The sequence below is a fragment of the Pomacea canaliculata genome, linkage group LG13 (genome assembly GCF_003073045.1).
Source record: "Pomacea canaliculata isolate SZHN2017 linkage group LG13, ASM307304v1, whole genome shotgun sequence".
In the NCBI taxonomy this organism is placed as follows: domain Eukaryota; kingdom Metazoa; phylum Mollusca; class Gastropoda; order Architaenioglossa; family Ampullariidae; genus Pomacea; species Pomacea canaliculata.
In genome coordinates this window covers 13,352,870-13,378,584 of record NC_037602.1, presented here as the reverse complement: position 1 = coordinate 13,378,584, position 25,715 = coordinate 13,352,870, and the positions used below count along the sequence as shown (strand labels likewise).

The 25,715-nt window shown below is 41.7% G+C and overlaps 1 protein-coding gene across 1 annotated transcript in view; it reads left to right on the top strand.

The window, feature by feature from the left end:
• The window catches only part of LOC112554529 (neuronal acetylcholine receptor subunit alpha-10-like), a 42,402-nt gene extending 17,245 nt beyond the window's left edge, over positions 1–25,157 (top strand). The window contains exons 2-8 of the mRNA XM_025222327.1: positions 5,411–5,545; positions 9,841–10,004; positions 10,235–10,279; positions 10,598–10,707; positions 18,176–18,356; positions 18,579–18,933; positions 22,263–25,157. Of these exons, the coding sequence (XP_025078112.1) occupies positions 5,461–5,545; positions 9,841–10,004; positions 10,235–10,279; positions 10,598–10,707; positions 18,176–18,356; positions 18,579–18,933; positions 22,263–22,906 (1,584 nt within the window). The 5' untranslated portion in view covers positions 5,411–5,460 and the 3' untranslated portion in view covers positions 22,907–25,157. The remainder of the gene's footprint in view (positions 1–5,410; positions 5,546–9,840; positions 10,005–10,234; positions 10,280–10,597; positions 10,708–18,175; positions 18,357–18,578; positions 18,934–22,262) is intronic.
• The last annotated feature ends 558 nt before the right edge of the window (positions 25,158–25,715 follow it).

Sequence of the window (25,715 nt, the reverse complement as noted above, 5' to 3'; positions counted from 1 at the left end):
GCAGTGCACAAAGAATTACAATTTGAAACATCATTACACAACTAGACATGCTGAGGAGTATGCAAAATACCAGGGAGATGAGAGATCAGCCGGGTTGCTAATCTTAAACACATCTACTGAGGCAACAAAATTTCTTTAAGAAAGCAACCAAAGAGAATGACGCAGCAGTCGAAGCTAGCTACGTGGTTAGTGAGATGATTGCTAAAGCAGGAAAGCCATTCAAAGAAGGTGAATTTTAAAAATGTGCATATTACAGGCTGCAAGTATTGTCTGTCCAGAAAAAGAAAGGTCAGTTTAGCAACATCAGCCTTTCTGCCAACACCGTAGCAGAGCGCATTTCTGACCTGTCAAGTGACATTTTATGATCAACTGTGTGAGAAAGCAAAATGTTTCAGTGTATACTCAGTCGCTCTTGATGAGACCACAGACATCACCGACACTGCCCAACTCGCAGTCTTTGTCCGCGGTGTTGATGACACTTTTGAAGTCATAGAGGAGTTGCTCACAGTGATTCCAATGCATGGCCAGACCACAGCTCAGGAGATATTTCACCAGCTGTGTGATGCCATTGAGAATGCCGGTTTGCCTTGGAGGAGGTTTGTTGGAATAACAACTGATGGAGCGCCATCAATGACAGGGAGGACTGGTGGCACTTGTTCAAAAAAAAAACAAAACAAAACCAAAAAAACAAACAAACTGGAAGAGGAAGGTGTGGAGGAGGCCATTGCTTTGCACTGCATTATTCATCAGCAGGCCCTTTGCAGCAAATGCCTGAAGTTTGACAATGTGATGTCTTTCGTTGTGAAATGCATCAACCAAATCAGATCCAGGGGCTTAAAGCACAGAAGGTTTCGTGCTTTTTTAGAGGAAATGGAGTCAGAATATGGGGATGTGCTCTACTTCACCGAGGTACGTTGGCTCAGCAGGGGAAACATATTGAAGAGATTTTTTGAGTTGAGAGCCGAAGTGAAAGCCTTCATGGAGAAAGATGGGGTTGCTGTTCCTGTGCTAAGTGATCCAAAATGGCTCATGGACTTAGCTTTTTTGGTTCATATGGCACATGAGCTTAACTTACTGAACAAGAAGCTACAAGGTCAGGGGCAACTTGTCAGTGCTGCCTATGACAATGTGAGAGCATTCTCTACAAAACTTATGTTATGGAAAGCCCAGCTTTCTCAGACAGACCTTTGCCATTTCCCAGCATGCAAGGCACTCATGGATGCAGGCACACCGTTCAGTGGTGAAGAGTATGTGGATGTCATTTTGAAGCTACAGTAGGAATTCGATCACAGATTTGCGGATTTCAAGACGCACAGAACCACATTTCAAATTTTTGCGGACCCCTACTCCTTTTATGTACAAGATGCTCCTCCTGTGCTTCAAATGGAGCTCATTGACCTGCAGTGCAACTCTGAACTCAAAGCCAAGTTCAGGGAGGTGAGTGGAAAAGCAGACAAGCTCGGGCAATTTTTGAGAGAATTGCCCTCTAGCTTCCCTGAGCTTTCCCGAATGTTCAAGCGGACCATGTGTCTTTTTGGGAGCACATACTTGTGCGAAAAGCTCTTCTCTACCTTGAACTTCAATAAGTCCAAGTACAGATCCAGACTTACTGATGAGCATCTTCAAGCCGAACTGAGGGTCTCAGCTGCTTCCTCCCATAAGCCAAATGTGGCTCGGCTATGCGAGAGTAAGCGCTGCCAGACCTCTAGCAGCAAGATGTAGGCAGAAGAAGCCATGTTCAAAACAGTTTATGTTCAATGTTCCATTCATGTTCAGAAAGTTAAATGTTAAAGAAATGTTAATACAGACATTTGAATCTGAATAATAATAATTACATTTCTCTGGTCAGCAACTATATTTTCTTCAGTCTTCTATATCTGCTGTATTATTATTATATTTTCATGTTCAATTTATTCATTTATTACTAATTGATTTATTTTTTCTTATTAATTTGTTAATTTATTTTTATTTTTTAACACAAAAATAAGATGAAAAAATAAGACATTTGATAACATTGGAATGTTTTTGTAAGAGCTTTTCTTGTGGAAAACCTGATGCGGCCCAGCCTCATCCAGACTCTGCCTCCAGTGGCCCCCGGGTAAATTGAGTTTGAGACCCCTGGTCTATAGAGTGCTGTTGCAATGCTTTTTTGTTGTTGTAAATATGTTTGTATCTTCACAATGTCATAATGACCATGAGTCTTTGGCATTCAAGGCTTCATGTAATATCATGTCACTCTCTCTTGTTTGTTGACTAACAGTAAACTAATTTAAATAAGTTTGGCAAAGTGTAAAATTTCCTAAAAATTATGTCTAACTCTAAGATGCAGGCAAGCTTCACAACATGATACAAAATTAAATTCATTGTTTTCCACTGCTTTATATAAAGGACAAATTAAATCCTGCATGATTGCATTCTAAACTTGCCTTAATACTAGTGCTCTGTAAATCAAACTGTAAGTTCACCGTTAGAAATGTTTAGTAAATATCATAGAAAATGCACCAGGCACAATACAAGGAAACATCTGTCACTACTGTTAATATGACTTTTCCAATCCTGCCATCTCCACACAATCAGTCTTTTAGCTTCTCAGTAAAATTACACGGACTACACGCTACCCTAATCGAAAGAAACAAATAATGACCTCTTATTAAATACAGTTCAGTCAGAATGTTTGAAAGTGCAATCAAGTGTTGATGGAGACTCAAATCGCATTATGTGCAGGCCTCTCCATTGGGCCGTGACACATTCTACAGACACAGTTCACATCTTCAAAACATGGACCTTAGTAGACCGTTGTCGTAGGAGGCCCCTCTGAAATCTCCAAAATAATATTAAAAAATTTAACCCTTCACTAGACAAAACTGATTGGAGACAGCTCCCAGTGGCGAGTAATCGGAGGTTAAAGACATCTGACTGGCTCCTTAAAGGCTTCGTACGGGCTCCGACATTCTCACCGGTAACTCCTTTCCCTTGACTGTGCAGGAGACAAGTTTCTGAAAAGAGGCCGGCTTGCTGTGAAGTAGAATAATATGGTCCAAAGACTGGAATTGGAGGTTATTTCTGAGTGACTAAGGCATGCCGGGTGTTATTAATTTGGTGTTCACCAACTGCCTTCATTCGAGCAGAATTGGGTAGCGTATGAGCGGAAGAGCAAGTGTTCATGCATGTGAGTGAGAGAATGCTGGAAATGGTGAGTGATATATGAGTGCGCGTGTCTACACACATATACACACACACGTTATGTTTCGCCACTTTGTATACCTTCCTACATAGATTAAGATATACAAATGAAAAAACATATACATGATTATTACGTTTGTGCCTATATGAGTATGTGTGAAGATGCTGACTTGTAAGTGGATGTTTGCAAATACATATATATGTATTTAAATTTCGTTCCACTCGTTGGGGATCAGCTATTCGCTATATTCGCTGTATTTATCAACGAGTAGTCCCTTACAAAGACAGGGCACGTGATATAAGTGTACATTGCTGACAAGTCACCTTGTTGATTATTAATATGCTGCACTTTCAGAGCCACTGCCAAACTTCGTCGATCGTCGTTTGCCAGCCATCGACAACGACATGCACGCACTTAACTCCCCGAAGTTGCGAGGCGCCCGCACGAGCTCCAGCGAAATGTCTTTTTGTAAACTATGAAAAGCCGGTCTCAGCTGTCATTCTCCGTTTATCTCTTCTCTATCAGAGTCTTGATTGTTTGCTTTGAAACTGTTTCCACTTGGTGAGAGGGAGGTCACCGGATGGTGGCGCACGTCTTTGAGGTGTCCCTGGGGGTGGCGGGGGATCTCTGTTCATTAGCCGCGCGCGCTTTGACTAAGAGGAGGACGTGCAGTTATTCCTGGCGCTGCGCGATTTCGTTCGCGATACGTAGCCTCAAGTCTCGCAGTCTTTCCTGAGTGCATTACCTTTTCTTGGGATTTAATTTGAAAGACATGTATCTATTTCAACCTTCATTCGTCATTTTCTTATGACATTCTTCCTCCTTGTTACCTTATCTTTTTCTCTCACGCGTTTGTGTGTGTGTTCGCGCGAGAGCGCGCGTATGAGTTATACGAAAGTGTAAGGAAGAGAGTAAGAGAAAAATCAAGAGAATTTGAGACTACAAACGAATTTGTCTTATTTTTGTGTCTCTCCAAATCCCGGCATCCAGGTTTCCAGTTTTCTTATTGGTTTTCGAAGTCTTCATTTGTGAGTTTCCTGACTTAAAAAACAACAGCAAACAAACATGAATTAGTTTAATTTCTCTACACACTTCATTTCTCACTTTAGATAGGGGATAAACAGAGTTATGCGCCTTAAATCGATGCAGATACAGTATTAACAAATTATTTTTTTCTGTCATTGATTGCTTGATTAATTGATTCATTCTGCTGAATTACATTTTAAGTCTAATAATACTATTTGTCTTTTGAACTTCACATCCACTGCATCCATTCTGAAGCTAGAGAAGTCCTGCATTTAAACTAATGAAGCAAACTCAATAAAATTAAAACAAACTAGAGCAAAAGTGTAAATGATTATAGACACAGATCCACGCCTAGAGCCCGTATCGAAAGTCAAGGAGCAAGGCGATCCAGCCGACACGTTTGGCGGGAGGGGTGTGGAAGGGGAGTGGAGGCTGCGTGAGGACAAGGACACGAGGTGGCTTGGGAGGGAAGGGGTCATCTGAACTGGACCGGTGATTGCAAGTCTGTCCTGGGGTGGATGGACAGGCCGTTCCATTAATTGTCCAATCGACTGTCACACAAGCGGTCATTACTGCCTAAAGTCGATACCCAAATGATGGGAGACTTGGGTTAAAGCTCAACACTTTTAAATCAGAAACGAAATCCATCTTAAAACATCTGCTTTGGTTATTCTAGCCGCTTCTTATTTTTACTTGTCTACATTATTGGATTCAATAAAATTGAAGGACGAGCTGCACATTTGATACCATCAGAGACATCAAAGAACAAACTTTAGAAGGCTGAGTCGCTATCACTTACAACACTCCTACACGTGCAGGATACGAATTATTGCTGATCAAAAGCTTTCCAGGCCGCTGAGCCCGTGTGACTCACCTGGGAGCATAGACAGACTAGAAACAGCAACTTTCTGGATTGTATTTCATATTATTCATCGTAATTTTGTAACTTTTCTTTCTAATACTGATGTTAAATATTTACTTTTAATTTTATGAAAATAAACATCATTTTATCCACACACACACACAGACACCTGCTCGAAGCATCGGCAAGTTGTTTTCACAGTTGCCTTCCCTTCTTCCTCACGTCGACTTTCGTAGTTATCTGCCCACTCTGTCGTTTGCTGTGTCTCTGTGCAGTCTGTTAAGCGGCTACAGTTGCTGTGCCACATCATGTCTACTTACCTTCATGTATCTCGACAGGTCTACCTGGACGAAGGAGCACCATTGGGCTGCGCGTGTTGCAGGTGAATATGCTTCACGGGAAAACACTGACCTCCACCTTCCTTTTTGTCTCAACGCTGTCCTTGACCTTGCTTCTCGTCGGATTTGCTTCAGGTAAGTCGAACTCTCCCTCCTGTGCCTGAAGTCTTGTCTTAATCTGGGTATCGCTTCCAGTCTCAATGTGGGGCTCATGTTTGATGTGAGGGGCCAGCAGCAGAGGGCGCAGAGGATCAACTTGTTAAGAGAGATCAGTCGTGGGCGCAGATTTTCCCTAGAGAATGAGGCAAATGGTCTCCTCAGATTGTACCGGAAATAACAAAAAGCCAGCATGATGGTTATGAAGTTTCTAAAATTATTTTCTTACTTCTTTAAATTTGTTATCACTCCTGCAATTATTAGCATCGCCTCCATTAACTTTGCTGTCGCACTGACGTCGGAATGCACGTGCTAAGGATTACCGGTTCATGATTGTTTTCTGCTAGTATAGAACTTATGGTGATCTACTACTTTACGAGAGTAAAGGTTCTGCAGGTTCATATCCATGCGCTTCGATCAATTTTTCTCTTACTTGACCCTCCGACACCCCTCCCTTCCTCCTCCACCTCTTTCCGCCCTCGGTAGTAGCTCGTCCGTTCGGATTGTCCCTCGACCCTTTCTCAGCGCCAGCTCCTTCCCCTTACTTGCCCTTTGACCTTTCCTCACTATCAGATCAGACCAGCTGTCTCGAGCGGCCAGTTCGCCGTCCAGGCGGTAGTGATGTTGATGGTGGCGATGCTCATTACTGCTGCACCAGCTGCGGGCGCCTGCAGAGTCATCAGGGGAAGTGACTGTTACATTTTGCCATCAGAAGGTGTCCGATGAATTCAGTCAAGATCGACTTACAATCCTGATGAAAGTTTAAAGCACGGGTGTACTCGGGTGGATAGCTGTCCACCCCGTCATTCCCTGTACTTATGTAGGTCGAGTGCACGACAGGCCAAAGGTCAGTCAGTAGACAATGTACAGAGAACAGAACACTCAAATATTGAAAATCACCGCGCACGTGTATCAACATACACAACACACAAACACACACAGGTAATTTAAGCAGTCTAATAGGCCTCAGGTTGATATTTTAGAGAACTTGAGCCAGCGAACTCTTCTTGAAAGTTCTATGTACATGTATACAGAGCAGAAGCAACACCTGCACTGTATGACTACAACTTATTACTTACTTTGCTTACTTAAAACAGAAATAGAACTTTTTAGCTCTTGTGGTCTTCAGTTTGTTTACTTGTCTCTTATTCTGTTATGAATTGTAATATCTTTTACAAAATCTTTTACTTGTATCATTGTAACTTTGTTTATTTTTGAGATATGTGTGTGTGTGTGTGTCTGTTCAGTGCTTTTTAAATACAATAATAAAATCTATTCAACAATATCAAACAATTAAAATACTGTAATAAAACGTGGATTCTCCTTGGTTACTGCAGGTTTTTCAATAAACATTCCCGAGAAGTGTTCAGCTTGTGCAGGAAGAATGCTAATTGGGCCTCGGTTGAGGTCAGATTTCGGGAGGAGCTCATTAAGCACTGTCTGCGTGTTTACGCTGTCTGAATATTTGGAATCGTGTCGAAATATTTGAAGAAACCCTATTTGCTGATGGGGGAAGAAGGAAGCTTAAATGTCTTCAACTCTCAGAAATAGAAAACCAAAAGGTTGGGGAAATCCCCAATACTCTGGTACTCCATAACAGTTGTTAATTCCGTCCGATTTCTGGATGTTGCTATAGTAACCAAAGAGCAATCTTGTTCTGTGACTCTTATGAGCATACAAGTGGATCAACACGTGTTCCAGCAATGAACCACACTGTAGTTTTAATAATAATTACGAGGAATGTGAGTGAGGAGGAAGAAAAGAGAAAGTGATTGGGTGAGTGGAGGGAGGGGAAAAGGTGTGGGGGTGTTGGGGGAACATCTTGACGGATGGTGGGTAGGTTTTACAACCTCCATCGCGTCTTGACCCCAAAATATGAAATGATGATCCGGGTTATTTGTCACTCCCGGTCAGCACAACATGCAATCATCTGAACATTCGTCTTATCTAAATGGTGAGCAAGGACAGAGAGCTGTCTACAGAAAATGTGAAAACCAGGACCGCAGACCATCAAGCAGCTCGGGTTGGGTTGTGGTTGGGTTGGGGTTGAGGTTGGGGTGTTGGTGATATGGAGAGACGGGTTGTTGACGTTGCATGAGAGTGCAGGCTGTTCAGTGGAAATGTGGGAGGAGGACAGTGCGGGAGGACAAGAGGTTAAAGACGGTAGACTATTGATCTGCAGAGGTCCGAGGCATGATACCGCTTTCGTTCATTTCATTCACGCTTCCTCCCCATCACCACGCATGCGCGATTCCACACGTCGGCACTTCATCTTGACCCTTTCCGGTCATTACATTTTCTTTGACATCTCATAAGTCGACTGTTATTTGGTGTAGCAAACAAAGCTTTTAGAGAGCCATTCTCTGGTAGCCTACAAAGCTAGGGAATAAATGATTCCTTTAAGGTCACACGATTTACTCCCATGCCCATCAACTGCGAGCGTCTGTGAACGTGTCTAGAATACATCCATGTTTCAGAATACATCGATTTCTCCGAATACATTGATTCACTACAACAGAAAGATCCATCGGGGTATTCTTTTCTGGCGACAACAAAGTACCGTCGTCGGAAAGGTGTCTATTTGGCAGTTCTTTTATTGCTTTCTTTGTGCAAGTCTCACTCACTTCGAAAAAAACCAGGAAAACAGTTTAGCTCTCCAGAAAATAATTATCACTGACATGCACCTTTCGTGCGTGGCGGCAGTCATGGAGGAACAGCAGCACGTGCGAAGCGCCTCGCAGTCCATCCTGCAGCAGCGGTACGTTGTCATGGCTGCACGCAGAAGCAGTTTACACCCGGCCGTGACTGGTCCGTTTGCCTCATTCCTGAAGCTTCGAAGACTCGGGGTAGAAGTTAACCTGAAGGTGAACTGCAATAAATACTTACATAGCTTATATTCCCGCTCACTGCTAGCTTGAATGTATTGCATCTTTCCCTTAGAACAGCTATCAGCCTATCACACTAGGGCATTGAAAACGTCTTCCCTCAGTTCTCCCAATCGTTGTTGTTTTCGTAAAATACACCCAGGAAGAAAAACAGCGATGTATTTTGAACACATTATCTTTTTTTGTAATCATACACCGTTCCAACTTCATTGTCTCAAGCATCGGCATTGCTATAAACATTTACTTGTTGCATAAATTTCCGCCAACCTGTAAGTAATTATACTGTATGTGTTGAGCGGCAAATAACCGTTTGCTTTCATCTTTGTGGAACCGTTACTCTTTTATCGCATTTACTATTGTTAGCAATCAATGTTCTGATCCATTTGCTCCAAGAGACGGCACTGAACCATGTGGTTTATCTCTCCTTGCTGAATTTATCAACACACTGGCGCCAGTTAGGCTATTAACATCAGGATTTGGCACGAGTTTTTCATCGAGATGTTCATGTTTCATCAGAGTACCGCGACCCACATCTATGGGCTTGGGTAGATGTATTTATCAAAATTTTTCTTTCTATATCATAAAATTTTATATATCAAACTATTATAAACTGTTCTGTGGAACATCACTCGCATCTGCTTTCGCTCAGTCATCAGGCGTCGAAACATTTGCTTGTTCATCCGACATAAACACACAAGCAGTTGACTTTAATACAGCAAAACACTTATGATCACAGCTGCTACAGTTTGAGTCGATGGACTCCACAGTCTGAGCTGTTAAGACGGTTTATTCACGAAGCTGTCGCTGTAGTATTGGCGTCCTTTGAATCGTACACACATTCCAAACGACTGCAATACCGCCTGTAAAGGTTGAGGTGTTTGAGGCTGGTCTGCTCAGAGTAGGTACCAGCGGTTCCTCTCACTAGCTGACTCAGTTGGAGTCTTATCGTCAATAAAACTCAGAAATACTGAAAATTAATTGTTATCATATTTTATTTTATCAAATGTGGTTTCAAGAAAACATATACGAACAAAAGAAAGGTCAAAAGCTCCATACTGGACTTGCCTTGGCAGGCACATGTTCCCTCCCTACATGTAGCGACTAGTATGTCTTGTCAGGAAGAGAAAAACTGGCCCCTGTGCACGACTTAATCTCCAATCTGTATCTTCGAGAACTTTCTAACAACTCTCCTCCTCTTTCTTGTCTTGCAAGTGTTGTGAAACTGGTGACTCGCTAAATTAGCCCTAAAGTATGACCTGATTTTGACAGTTACAGCAGGTGTAGACTACTATGTCGTTTCTTTCATGGCAAGCATAGACTGTTTTTTCAACTTATTCCTACAGGAAATTGCAAAAGATATTAACGTTTCTTAGCGCCATTTGTGTACAGGAGATGTCCACTGCGAAAACAACAGTGATGTACCTTTGACAGACGAACAACGTCTGTACCGGAAGCTCCGGTCGAACTATGACCCGTCCACGCGCCCTGTGTATAATGCTTCCCATCCAGTCACCGTTAAAATTGGCATCACACTGACTCAGATCTTCGACTTGGTGAGTGGTGTACATGGTAGTAACTAAAATAGATTGTACATGAAATGGGTTCTGACCTTGTAAGTACTGTACAGTAAAAAAAAAATTCCTCTTGCTTTATGAGCAAAGTCGTGTATGGACAAAAAGTGACATAAGGGAAAGTAAGAAAAAATTATCAGTAAAAAAATATTCCATTTCACTGCGTCATCCTTGCAAGGACAGATTATGATAAGTTTTTTTTCTGTTTTCAGGACGAGAAAAACCAAGTGCTGACAACTAACGTTTGGCTAGACCATGTGAGCAGAAGAATTCGTTTTCTTTTATGTTGTATCATATATTTGCTTGGTGGTTGGTCGGATGGTAGATTGGGTGGTTTTGATGATTTTCTGTCGATGTGAGCTTCATCAGATCATTAAATGGCTAGGTGAATACTGGATGTCTGAATGAGTTGTACTAGACTGATACAGCTGATGGATGCAGGTAGCTTGTAGTATGGATGGTTGCTTTTACGCAGAGTATACAATTCCTTGCTTACATCGAAAGAAGCTTAGATACTGGAGTGAAACTCGTTCAGGATCAGTTGGATGAAACTGTACTGGCTGTATCTTGTTTAGGAATGGGTAGACGAGAAGATGCGGTGGAACCCGGAAGAGTACAACGGACTTCATGTTCTGCGCATCCCTTGTGCGCACCTGTGGAAGCCAGACATTATTCTCTACAACAGGTGAGTCAGTAACATCATTCAAATCATGTTCTTGGAGGTCATGTTGCTACTTTGCTCGCTCGATAGAAGGGTTTGACACCTCCGCTTACAGTTTTTGCAATGCAATGAAGACATAAATTCTGTTGGGCAGAAAAATAAAGGCGAGGAAAGGCCAGCCCCTAATGTTGAAAGACCGGGTTATATGAGCATGATATACAAGCTATAACATAGAACAGGTGTGGCACAAAATATAAGATAAACTACAAGAGATACATCAACAGATTTATAAAATACAAAACATGAAAACAACTTTAATGTCAGATGTAGCCAGTAAAAACAAGCACATCACAAAAACATAAACCGTGCACAGCGCATAAATAAAAGTTTTAACACATCCAGCTGCGTCTAAAATATTGTTGTGACAGTCTAGTATATTTACAACAGAAAGAAGAAAGAAAGACCCTCCAACTAAGTTTTAGACTTACAACAACAAAGACTGGATTTGCAATATTAAATATTTTTACAAAATAGAAAATTGCATGTATGACTTGCACTTTACTGATGTGTTACATTAGTATCGATTGGAAAAAACTTCTGAATGAAATCCTTTTATTGTTTTTTTATTTAAAATCCAGCAGAAAAATTTTCTGCCACTCCTCGACACTGGAAAAATCCAGTGAACGGTGTTTGATGTTGCCAAATTTTGCCGCCATTGCTCCAAAAGGCACAAAGAACACAAAAACCACAGTGCGAAATTGAAATCAGGAAAGCTCTTCAGACATTTTACGCTATCGAATTGTCACCGATAGGATTTGATGGAACTTAAAAAATACACACCAAAACAATTTATTGTCACGCTGCTGGAGTGAACATTTAGAGTAGAAATAATTTGTTCTGGTCGCTTGTTTTCTAGAGTAATTCACTACTTAGTGTTGCTCTATTTGATGTCTTTTGATTCTGCTTTTGCTGAGAAACTCATTTTCTCCTTTGGTCTGGTGTCTTGAAGTAATTTGACCAGCGGGCTAATGACCAAGGCTCGGGGTGTGTGTGTTAAGCTTCTCTGCCTCGGGCAGCAGCACGCGCTGGCAATTTCCGCACACCTAATCTTTCCTCTTGAGCTCCTTCGCACATTCACACTCCTTCACACGCACTCAGTTTTGTGCTCATCAAATCAAAGCCACTACGGCAGCTGGAATGTTAATGAGATGACATCAGACTACTCGATAAAACTATGACGACCTCTCAACACTCTCGACATTCTCAATCGTTTCCTTATAAATGACTTTTCTGTTGATGTCGAGATTAAAATAACATCTTGTATTATTTTCACACAAAACGCACAAACGAGTTTCAGTTATTTCTACAGGAAAAAATAGCTTTATTTGTTTGAAAGATGTGGCACATTCTTCAAGTACGAAATGTCGACGACTGAACTGAATTGAACACGTGGAGTTTTTTTTTTATAAATACAGAATGACATCTAAACCGCTGGAAATGTAAGGAAGTAGGAAACTAGAATTTACATACATATTTTATCTTTCCTGGAATTCTTATCGTCTAACAAAACGTAAAACTTTGCAAGAGTTTACTTTTATATATCGGTACTCCAGTAACAGTCGAAGTCAACTTCATTGTCCGCCACTTGCGAGGCTGATAATACGATTTTTGTTGTTGCATATGCTGTTTCATTTTACAGCTGCCTGAAAACAATATGGATGATTAACAAGAAAAAGTTTTGACGAGTTTTGAGCACGAAGTTAGCACCTAGAAAACTGTGATGTCCATAATTTATTAGATTATCATCTGATTCATTTTCCATCACGAGCAAGAGAGCCGCTTCTTGTGTCGTAGTAAATCCAGATTGCCATTTGTAGCGAGGGCTGGATGCGAGTTCAGCTCTTTACACGGAGTTGCTGCCAGCGCATCCAGCCGTCGCGAGGCAATGAACCTGACATTGTCCCACCAGCGGGAAAAGCGGCTTTCCGCAGGACTGCCTGTTAGCCGCGCTGTCTCACGTGTAAGCTGGAAACCTTTGAGGCATTGTTCTAGTCGCACAATGGAGTGTCACAAAAATGTCTGCTGCCTTCTGATGCGTTTCAGGAGCGTAAAATCCTGAACCAGAAAATAATTATGGCAAGGAAACAGATGATAATAGCAAAGTGTGCGGCATGTAGTCTGGTGGAGGAGCGGGGGAGCTGAGAGAGAGAAAGGCGGTGAGGTCAGCAGAATTCCCAGTCTTCTTGTTCGCCAACGTGCGCTTTAACCGACACCTTTTGCCCTATCAAGGCATTGCTTTTGTGATCTTTACCGTGTTCTCGCCAAATAACTTTCTCAAAAAATATGATTGCGTGGCAAAATAAAGCAAAATAAAACGCAAAATAAATCTGTAGATAATGCTGATTAATTTTCTAATTTCCAAAGGATGGTGACAACTAATGTTAGAGACGAGAGGGATGTAGAAGATTAAATATATTTCGAGGTGATTATTCACAAGATAAAAGAAATAAATCATAAAGCCATAAATGAAATCAAGGCCATAAGAAAGTTTACAAATCTGTAGATACTTCTGATTAATTTTCTAATTCCCAAAGGATGATGAAAACTAATGTTAGAGACGAGAGCAAGAAAAAAAAAAAGGGGGGGGAAGAAAGAGACCAAGAGAGCGATCTCGAACAAGTTAGGAAATCACTGAACAACCACAGCAAAAGATATTTTCAAGTAGTCACTAGAAGCGGGAGTTTTCAAGTATTAAAATTTCAATAATACAAGATATTTTTTTTTATCTAAAAGTTAAAATTTCAAAAATAATTTGTAGATTCAAAATTTTTTACTTCCTCAACAAAAGGAGACGTTTTCGAGTGATCGCTACAAGCATAAGTTTTAATTAATGTAGTAGGAGCTTTCAAATAATCCTCAAAAGAAGGAATTTTCAAGTAATCCTTAAAAGCCGGAAATTTTAAGAAATCATCAGAAGTTTTGAAGTTTTAAAGTAATCAACAGGATGAGGCGTTTTCAAGTGATAATTAAGAGCCGGACCTTTCAAGTGGTCATCAGACGCTGGGAGTGTCAAGTAATCGTTAGTAGTCCCAGTGTGAACCGTTAGACTGTCGGGTGACGCAAGGCGCTACATGCGCCAAGTCTTAAAAGTCTGGCACCCGGCCCTGGAGACCCACCCAGGCTCTCAATGCTCGCCGCGTGTAGCAGGATCCGGCCACATTAGGGGGGAAGCTGAGAATCACTCCAGCAGGCCAGCGTTTCATTGTCCAGCAGACTGCATTAGCTCCCCTTTCCTTATGCCCAGGCTTCTCTCCCTTTTTCACCTAACGCCCAGAGCTTTGGGAATGGCCAAGTTAATGACCAGATATTTCTGAAGGAGCCTTGGCTGTGTTCATAACAGCTAGAGCTCTTGAGGTCTGCAGTTGGCCACGCTGGTCTAGCGCGATGCTTAGTTAGTAAGTGTAAGAGAAATGTAAAATTATAAAAGTGTGACAGTCGATTTTATTGGAGTGGTGCTCGGCTCAAGATGGCAGTTTGGTTCCGTGACTGTTTACGAAGCATGGCGGTTTGAACATTAACTGTCACGCCTGCTAATCTATAAAAGGCGGTCTCTCTCTCTCTCTCTCTCTCTCTCTCTCTCTCTCTCTCTCTCTCTCTCTCTACACCCTTCTTTCCTTCAGGCAGTATTGATTTTGCCGCCAATACATCAGTTCAAATATGATTTTGCAAACGCAGATTTATCACAATTACATTTAAACTGAACTTACACGCTTGAATTATCACAGTATGTTTCAAAAAAGTGTTTCGTGGTGCATATTTAATAAAATAAAAACATTTTACTGTAACTATATATAGACTGATATAAAATCAATCTAGCGATCCATTTTATATATATAAGGGGTTGTAAGATAGATTAAATGGCTGGATTTACTATGTTAAAAAAGGTAACACTTTGTTTTAGAGAAATGGAGTATTTCGGGATTATGTGAAATTTAGAATCATATAATTATGTGCTTTTATTTCCATCTCTTATTTTTTTCTTTCTTCATTAAATTCTTTCTATCAATTGTGTTCATTTATTTAATAAGTATTTTAACAAGAGTGGGGTATAGAAAACCAACACACACACACACACACTTGTGCACGCATGAAGACAGAAAATCCCTCAATCACAGGAACTATTTTGTTGACACAATATATTAGCATTTTTTCCAGTCACGCAAAAGAGCACGTGTGCATTCAACTTGCATCGCCGTTGATGAATGCTTGTGTAAAGTGCATTAAGGAGGGCCAACAGTTGAATATGTAACCGAGCGACACCAGGCAGGAAAGGTCGAGTCTGCACCGACTGTACGTGCAAGGTTCCTTGCCTTGTCTTCATGCCTTGATGGACTTCAGACAAAAAAAATTGAGATAAATGCAGCAGCGTGCACAACAAACAGTCTGAACACTTCTCCCGCCCAATAGCTGAACCTTCCCCACCTCCAACCCCCGCCATCCTCCCAAAGATCAGCCGTGTGAGGATCCACTCACTGCCTCAGTGGAAAGAAAAGTTTATAAACATTTCCCTTTAAATCAGAATTAAGTCTCGCACTTCTGAGTATTTTGTAGCATTGAGATATTTCTTTTTTGTGATCCTTAGCGTGTTCTACAAAAACAACTTTTTGCGGGCTCACACACAAAACCTTCCTTCTCCCAGAAAAAAAATTGATTCTAGTTCCTCTCCATCTTTAACACGAAAAAGGCTAAAGGATGTCAACGGCGCGAAAGCGTACTCCAAAAGAGAGTTGATTTTAAAACCTATGGCATAAAAATATTTTTTCATAGAGATTTAACGGTTGTATTTGCCTACGAACATAAAGGATGCTGTAAACTTGCCTTTAAACACATTTATTCAACCGTTCACACGTGTAACTTTTAAGTATGAGGCTATTTTTCCATTCTGGTCTCGTAGCTCATTGCTGGCTGTAAATTGTACTAAAATTTAAAATGTATCATTATTTTATTTTACAACTCTTTTGCCCGTGAGGAAGGGTAGATGTGTGGGAGAGAAAGATGGGTCAAACACGTTTGTGAGTCAGCGAATCGTGTCACGTGACTGAGACATTTGCTGGTTTTCAGTTCTAGACAGGAAACCGCTCGACCTCGGACAGACGCGCATGTAATTCGCTATTGATCCTTCTCTGATTGATAGCTCGCCGCCGAACTCTGCTGCACGAAGGGCTTCGAGTGGGCAGTGGACACTATCAAAAAAAGGGAAGAAAAATTTCCTGAAATGTCCCGCTGGCTTTTGATCGAGCTGCGGGAGCTTCTTGAATGTTGCGAAGTAGAATTAAGCCACAGGGCGTGGTTAGCGATGTCAAGACAAACGAGTGGCAAGGAAGGAGGTGGAGTCAGGGTCTTGGTCATGACTTGTTCCAGCTGTGAGAAACTGTATACATGTCTAGCTAGAATGTGTAAGTGGTTGTATGTTCAGAGATGTCACAAGCAAAGTGGAGGCGGAATAAGCAGTACTCACGCACTAGACGAAAAATTGTCCACGTAGAGTGAGACTAAGAGGTTGATTGTTTTTGGTTTTTTTTTATTTGGGGGAAAGGGTGGATAGCCGAGAGGTTAGAGCACTAGCGTCCAAGCTAAGAGGCGCTGGTTCCATACCAGGTTCGACCCAGCTGTCAAGAATGGGTACCTGACATCACAAGAGGGTTGGGGAAGGTAAGGCAGTGATGGAAAGGGGATGGACAATCACCCTCATATACAGCTTGCCCTAAGAAAAATGAAGTAGTGAACATTTCATTGTCCAACGACCTGAAAAGGACGGCCTAAACAAGTCCAAGCTTTCATTAAATTATTATCTGCAGGAGAAGCAAAATAAAAAATAACAGAACGAATGCAGGTGTTGAGTTGTCCAGATTTTCGTGAATTCATTTAAGACATAAAACAGCATCTTCTGCTCTGCGCTTACTTCTGTTGACAAACTGTTGGGGGTGTAATGAGTTCTGAACCTAGAACTAGTAAGACTTTGAATACAAGGTTTTCAAAAACTTTTTCTCACACACACACACACATTCTCACACACACAAACCCACGCACGCATCCGCAGTCTCCCTTCCCACATCAACTAAGGACATCAACACTAAAATAAAATGCATTCTTCTTTACTTGTCTATTTACAGCAAAATGTGAAATCGCTGATTTATGGTTGCGCAAATGCTTGAAACAAACAGTGTTACACAATTTATTACACTTAATGGTGTTGTTAATGTGTCTTTGAGGACTTTGATGCAAAACTGAAAAAAATAAATAGCAGTAAACCCAACCGTAGCATTGCATAAATGCATGTTATCACAGACATTAACAACGAACTGAAACGAAAGTGAGCCACTTGGATAACTAAATGTGTTGGAACGACATTTAAGGCTCTTTTGTATAAAAAAATTATTCAGAAACTTTTTTTTCCCCAATATAGGCATCGCATAGTGGGCTGATCGTATTTCTAGCTTCAACAGAAACAAGACTATCTGACATGGCAGACATGTCTGGTAGAGAAGCCCCAGACACGGAGGAAGTCAATGCAGCTTTCATGCAAAGTCCAGCAGTGTCCAGACCTTCAGAAGTAAAATGTTCTGTCTTCCAATGTCCTGATCAAGCCGTTAGTCGTTGGTAGTCGGCGGCCGTTGCAGTCAGAAGTACGAGGGTCGTGTTTCGTGGCCAAGTACTCGGAATCCTACACGGAATTATCATTAAAGGGAGTGTTTGTGGGGGTGGGTGGGGTGTGTGGGTGGGGTTTTTCCTGGGACTGGAGCCGCTTCTCACAAAAAGGCTCAATACAGTCTGATGGAGATGGGCGTGTTTTCTGTTTTCCTGAAAACTTCGAGCCACTCCATCTGAAGTATCGACTCATTCCGACTCTATAGTCATTCTAGCCGTCTGATGGCGAATGGCATTTGCCAGAAGATAGGACCATGGGTTAAAGATTCACATCTCACTTCTGGCACACGTGCTGTGCCAGATGTTTAGTGCGCCATGAAAATATGTCTTTTAACTAGCAGATATAGATGGACACTATGTGCACTAGAGGATACTTGCAAACATGTACACTATAATATGTATAACATCATGTATTTGGGGAGACAGTAGCTAGGCTAGTAGTTAGTGCAACAATGTCCGAACCTGAATGTGGACACACCTAAGCAGTTCAATACCGTGTGTTAAACGTACTCTTTACATCTATACATATGTATTTATAATAAATGCAAACATTCATGGTCTATACTGCTGAAATCGTATGACAGAGTTCACTCATTTGAATGGACCGTCCACTTGACAAAACTGAACGGGGTCTCCCTAAAAGCACTATGTGTATGTGTGTGTGCGCGCGTGCATGTGGGAATGTATGCATATCTTTGTGTGTGCGTGTGTGTGTGCGTGTGTAGGTCTGTGTGTGTGAATATCTGCATTATATAGTATACATTTCTGTGTGTGCGTGTTTCAGCGTGGAGGACTATACAGGTGGCTACATGCAGGCTCTGGCCATGGTGTCCTCTGACGGTACAGTCTTCTGGCCGCCCATCGTCAAGTTTCATTCCACCTGCGCTATTGACATCACTTTCTTCCCATTCGACGACCAGGTCTGCAAAATGAAGCTTGGCTCCTGGGCATACGACGGCTTTCAGGTAATGTGGACACCGGTGAGAGGGTATGGAGGTGCTAGGAAATCAAAACATCTGATGAGGTCACAATAAATCGTTAATCAAATATGGGCTGGAATAGATAAAGCTTCATAGGCGGTGTGAGAGTATAATCGTTTTTTTCAACACTTCCTGCGAAGCGATCCAATCCCGTTAATGCAACACATTCAAAAGCTCGTGACGCAACAGTGTTTGTTTCCCTTTCAGGTGGATGTCGTGAATCGTTCGAGTGGGGTGGATTTATCCAATTACGTCACAAACGGAGAGTGGGAGCTGTTGCGGGTGGACGCGGTGCGAAACGTCGTGACGTACCCTTGCTGTCCGGAGCCTTTTCCGGATGTGACGTTCACGATCTATCTGCGCCGGCGCACACTGTACTACACCTACAACGTCATCATCCCGTGCGTCATGCTGTCCACACTGACGCTGCTGGTCTTCTGGATGAGTCCGGAGAGCGGCGAGAAGGTGACGTTGGGGCTGACCGTGCTGCTGGCATTCTCTGTCTTCATGCTGCTCATCGCCGAGAACATGCCCGCTACCTCCAGTTACGTGCCCCTCATTGGTAAGTGTCTTATCGTACGTCTCGTGCCCTTGATTGGTAATTGTGCCAGGTGTGCCATCGCTGTGTATTCTTGCTCATTAACTGTCATAGATCATCTGCCTCAAGTTCCCATGATGTCAAAGGTCATAACCCACTTTGCGTCAAAAGCCTTGGATTAGTCGATGCTTGAAGTAGGGCATGGATGATTCTGTTTGGTAACCATTCTACACGTGTCCTTCATTGTCAGAGTTTGCTAAGTAATATTGGTTCATTTGTTCTTTTTTCCCCCTTTTCTCCATTTTTGACAGACTAGTAAGATTTACGAAGAGAATAAATAGGAGAATAAATAGCCTGGGGATGGCTTTTCAATTTCCCACTCTCTTACCATTTCGGGGTTTCTTTGCGTATTCCTATCTGAAGATCGTGTCTTCTGCTCCAGTCTGCAACACTAAAGTGTCTCCTGCTATAACAGTCTCTTCGGCAACTGAAACTGTTTCTTCATTCGGTTCTTGTCGCGTCTTTTGCGTTGTTGCTTCTCTAGGCCAAGAAGGTCTTTTCTTCGCATCAGTTTTATTCTCCATTATCGCCACATGCCCCGACCCTGACAAGTACAGTTTCAGTGAAACAGGTTTCTCTTTCAGGCAACATACCGCATCAATCAAAGTCCCTCTCTCTATTGAGAGGCAATGTTATTTCGCAATAAACTCCGTCTCCCACTCAAACGTCAGGAATCTGCGCATCATTTCAGTTACATTCACAGACTGTCTGCTGCTTGTTACCTTCTTTCTTTCTTGCACACCCAGTTACAGCAGCCTCAGTACCCGAGCTATTGATTTCTCCCTCCATGTCGTGATAGTAATAGCAGTGGTAACGAGTGTCGAGACTTTGCATCAAAATGTGTCCAGCGGGTGTGTTGGACCCTACAGGGGTCGTAGTTATGAAGCCAGGGTAAAACGTTGCCTGAAACAACATGGGGAACAGGATGCCAAACGTTTTGTTTTCGGTTACGAATTTCAGATGTTGTTTTATCGTTAGAGCCGTAATTAAGAAATGGTGGTGAAGGTGCCCTGTGGTAAAGAAACATGAAGTGGGGTCTATGGGGTAAGGGCATGACATTGTTACTACAAAATAAGACTTTTTTTACTTTCACATTTTGCCATGGGTTTGACAATCAACCAAGTTTGACTTACATAAAACGAAACAAGAACCTAAACGCAGATATGAAGAAAAAATAATAATAAAAAAAAAATTAAAACATACGCTAAAATAACATTTATGAAACAACAGATATTCATGAAATTTGTTTAGCATATTACATGTATATAAAAGCAATGGAACGGTTTGCTGAAGTAACCCTGGAGAGAAAAAAATATGAAAAATAAATGGTGCATTGTAAATTTATCTCTAAGAAAACTTTAAAACGACAAGAGACAGAGAAAGAGAGAATGTAGCAGGTGCACAGGTCAAGAATCATTTTAAATAACCCAGACCTGGAGGCGTCAGATGTTCAGCACTTCGACATGACAATATTTGTGCTCAATTCATAAAGTGTCAAGGATGTCAACAGCCTAGTTTATGTAGGTTAGCAAAACACCTGCACCTATCCCGGAGGCCGGTGAAGCAAAACTGTCTAGACAGCTAGCAAGAACTAGCAAACATTTTATAAAGTTTTCAGTCAGCCTTCTACAAGCAGAAAGATAACAAAGTAGAGTTATGTAAGAAGCAGAAGCCACCGTGCAGTTACACAGTCGTGACATCACATGTGACTGGTACATTCATACTACTGGGGCAGGCAATTGTTAGTGAGTGGTGGGCAGGTAGGAAGATTTGGGGTTCGTGTGTATATGACCATGCTTCTTAGTCCATGCAGTCGATGTATTTTGTACCCGACACTTACTTCAAGAAATAACTTCCAAACTGTCAAAAACATTTTTTCCGCAGTCACGCGCTTCAAACGTCCACACAGACACTTTTTGAGAAGTAATTGTGTGGACAAGAAAGCAGACTCAATTTTTTTAAAGCCCACATACATACAGTTATATCTTCACATTCGGACATTTCACTAACATGTTTCTAAGTATGCGCAATTTCAAAAAAATGGGGAAAAAAGTTCCTAGTAATTTCGCCCACCCTAAAATTACTCGAAGTTGCGCGCACTGCGCCATGTTTGAATCCTATATGTTTGAATCCTATATTTCTATTTTGCTAAATTTAATGTGAGTATTGACCTATGCAACGTAATTAATCTAATTTATAGCATCGTAATATCCCAATACTTTGAATTACGATACAACATAGTGTGCATCTATAAAGCACTCTGACTATACGTATCCTTTGGCCCGCCATCTACGCGATAGTCCAGATACGGATCGTTCTTGTAAACGCGTATAATATATATAATAAATATTGGTACATACACACATATATGGTAGATATATAGTGAAAATATGTGTTTATACATGTTTAAGTGACTAGGCATTTAACATTTGAGTGAGACAGAGAAAAGAAGAAAGGACAACATTGAAGCCGTAGTAGAATCTCAAATTCTGTGTGGGATGACAGAAAAGGTTTTGTTATTTCTCGTGCAACAGTTGCCAGCCTTTTGTTGTCAGCCCACAAGCGTCGTTGGATCAAAAGCGAAAGCCACATTCGCTGTTATATGTTTTTGTAGCCACCTGTCTCTGACAGCTGTCTTCGATTCCCGATGTCGCCACGTTTTTCTTTTTGTGTTTATCTGGATTTATTGGACAACAAGTGACTTACAGCAAGCACAGCAAATCCCTGACAAGAGGCAAGCTGGTGATTGGCATCATTCGGTGCTGTTACCTAAACTGCTGAAACGTCCTCCTGACAAAGTCCGACAGAAAATCTATTTGTTTAAAGATGGAGGTTGTGAATAAAACACAGTGCTTTAACCTCTGCACCATGTGTAGAGATTCAGACTTTTTATCTCGTGCGAATGTGCATTGAGTGAGGCGTAAAACACAAGGCGCAGATGCTGACTGATTAAAAGGTAAACAAGTAAATACTGACCTAACTTTTAGTGGAAATGTTTGAGACTGACCGATTTGTTGGCTAACTGCCTTCACTTCTACAGTCCCTTAAAAAGTGAGGTCCCTTAAAAAAAATTCGACAGCTGGTCACTTGGAAAAGTACACTGCCCTCATACTAGCATGAGCCGATTAGTGTGAGCCGAGCCGACTGGCATGAGCCGAGCCGGTTAGTGTTTGGAAGCTATACTTTAACCACTGTGATTTACACTTCCTGATCGTGTGATGCCAGTCTGTTGAGTATATAAACACGATATTCATGAAAGGAGTGGTACTAACGCACGATTCATATTTTTTCAGGTATCTATCTCACCAGCGTCATGGCTCTGACTTCACTGTCCGTGATTCTGGCCGTGGTGGTGTCCAACATCAGCAACAGAGGCAAGAAAGAGAAGGTCATGCCGCGAGCCTTCAGGTCTGTCGTCATCGGCCTAGCACGCGCCATGTGCTTTCAGCTTCATTACGTTAGACCTGACGTCACATCCGGCAGATGCCTGGGGCCGGGCGGATCGTCGCGATCGCGTGCAGGAGTGCTGTACAAAGGGGTCCACAACCACCTGTCCAGCGACTCCGGCTGCGGCCTCATCGACTGCGAGACCAGCTTCGATCTGAGCGGCGGCAACATGGCCGCCTCCACCTCTTACTCGCCCGCTAGTGGCACCCCCATGCAGGTTAGCGCCGCGGCCTTGAGGGCAGAGTTCGGGAGGGCGAGGCGGGGGCTGAGCTTAGAGCGGATGCTAGCGAGCTGGACGAGGTGCTGCTACGTCTTCGCGACGTCCTCGTGCGCGAGGAGGAAAAAGACAGGGAGAAAACCTGTGCCGGGAGTGGCAGGAAGCGGCGGAAGTAGTGGATCGATTCCTCTTCTGGCTTTTTGTGTTGGCCACGCTGGTGGCCTCCTTACCTCCCTTGTGGTCTTGCCTCTCACCAAGAAATCGGTTTTGTGAGGGTGGGTTGGCTGCAAGCTGAGTTGTGGAACTTTGACCGCTGTGTCAAAGCGAAGAGTAAAATATTTCTGCATTATGCATGTTCAGGGGCTACGTGTGCATGGCATTTACGGTGGTTCTGGTATCCAAAGGTGATTTCTTCACATTAGACATAAAGGAATTATCTATTTTTCATTTTAATTGGAACTGCTTGTATGGTTGTAAGATTAGAACACGCACACCTAGTGCCACGTTCCTTGTGCTTTGTGTGTGAGAGAGAGAAAGAGAGAAAAGGAGTTAAAATGTTGAATGTCTGTTGTTTGTTTTATGTGGCGCTAGCAAAATTGAAAAAAGAGGAGTTAATGGAATAATGAAAGAAGTTTCTGAGCAAGCTTTCGTGAAAGTTTGTATTTACAACAGTATGTGCACATTTTGTGTACTCCGTTAAATGTGCAGACATGCATTAGAAGTACATCTAGCTACAGTTAGAACTTTTACAGAAGAAGAAATACTCCTCAAATTTCCAAAATGAATATTACCTTTACTTTAGTTTCCATATAAGCAATTTCTAACTAGGCTATTTTTCCGTCCTTCATATAATTTGTTATACTCAAATTCCAGTTCTTGAAAAATTGCAGTCGCCTACGGAATGCTCTTGGACCCACTTTCAGTGTTCAGTAGCAGCTAGTGAGCGAATGACATGTCACTATACATTACCCATCTCTGAACTGTACATAGTGTTGTTTGACATGCTATTATGGATCATTTCGGTGCTTCCAAAGACATAATGAAGCAGTCTGCTGGTAAAACTATCGCGAGACAAATTTTTCGGCTTACGAGCATGAAAACTGTGGTATTCATATTACAACTATTTTCATTATATTACAGAGTGTATGTAACTGCTTTATTGTCAATTTAAAATAGTCTTATAGTGTTGAACTTACAAGTTGTAGCGCGGTGTTTTCTTCATTCAAAGATTTCCAGGAATATTTTCTTTTTAATTTTATCATGTTTTAACGTTACACCCACTGTGCTTTTTTGCTTTGCAATCCCAACATCCTGAGCATCTGGCGCTCAAACTCTTAATCTTTTTATTTGGTAAAATTTTTCTTAGTTTTGACAGGAAGAAGGAAGCTCCACTAATGAACCTGCGCCGTGAACCTGACACGAGACTGAATTTTCCATGCTTCCCTTCAAACAGCACCGCTACGTTAATCCCAGGTCCCTTCTTTACTTATATTTGTTTACGCACAATAAGCGACCTTGCAATCATCCCCATCACTATCGTCGTCGTCGTCGTCGTCGTCGTCGTCGTCGTCATCATCATCATCATCATCATCATCATCATCGTCATCGTCATCGTCATCCTTTACTAAAGTCTTTTCGTTTTAAACTGTCAGTAGAAGTTTCTTCTACTGAAACACTTATTTTAAAAATTGTGGTGTTGGCTGCATGGTAGATGCCAATCTAACTTAGCACACAACGTTGTTGTTGGCTTGCAAAGTGTCAAAGACATTATTTTGTGCAACAGCGGTGCTGACTGACTGCTAAGGTAGGTTTACAGACAACGAAGTGACAATGGAGCAGATGTAGTTTATTTCTCTACACAAGCTTCAGCTGCAGTGAGGCCAAAAAAGCATAATAGCTAATTTACTAGAAGCATTTTTAGATATAACACCTCAGTGAGAATATCCTAGAAAACCTCAGTCCTAGGATACGGGCTCTTGCACATGATATGTTGGACTGTGTTTTCGTACACAAACCCAGTAGAAACACAAAGACCGTAGAACCTGAGCTGAGAATGTAACAATATAATTAATAATGTATCCGGAATGAAGAGCAGAGCTAGATACTGTGTTCATGTAGATCTATGTACATCACCAGCACACCCGTCCCACCACCACTACACACACACGTGCCCACATGCACGCGCACGGTCTCGTGCATCCCTTGTCTCTATGCCTGTCTCACTCTCACACGCAGGACAGTCGTCCACAACACAAGATGATGTGCTGCATCGACAAGACAATTCTTTTTGTTTGTCATGGTTGTTACTGACATGTGTTAAACTTTACATGCAAACTGTAATTGTTTGTACTTTCATGAACTATACAACTAACCTGTAATTGATTGTACTTGCATGAAGTATATAACTACTTTGGGACGTACAGTGTACTAATTTTAAAATGTATACGATCCTAGTTATAACACAATATGACTAAATAAAACAACTAACCAGCCCCTCAGTCTTGCGTTTTTAATTTAAAGATGGCGACAGTCTTTTGCATATTTGTTATTCTTCATCCATGGGAAATGAATGAACGGACGGACGGACGGACGAAAAAGCGGACAAATAAATGGAAGAACGAAGAAAAGAAGGAATAAAAAAGAAAAAAATGAACGAACGAACAGAATAATCACACGAAAAACAAAATGAATGCAAGATTGGAACATGTACATGTAAATCAATGTCCTAAAAAGAGAAGCAAGCCATAAACGAATCAGTTTTCGCAGACGGAAACCTGACTAAAATGTTTTCGTAAATAGAATATAGTTTAAAACGCACACACACACACACATGCAAACAAACACGTGCACTTTTTTTTTTTTTTTTTTGTAAAACACAAAATTAGCAAAACATGTGGCTCCTCTGGTGATAAACTTGGCACAGATCCTGGTTGGGCGTCAGTGTGAAGTTCAGTTTCTGTATTTTTAGGCTAACAGTTTCCCGCCCTTCCAAGTTTTGTGTAAAATGAAGCTCTAACCATCAGCTCGTCTGCCACTGCACACAGTACGTGGACCTAATTGAAAATGAACGTTCATCTTGCTG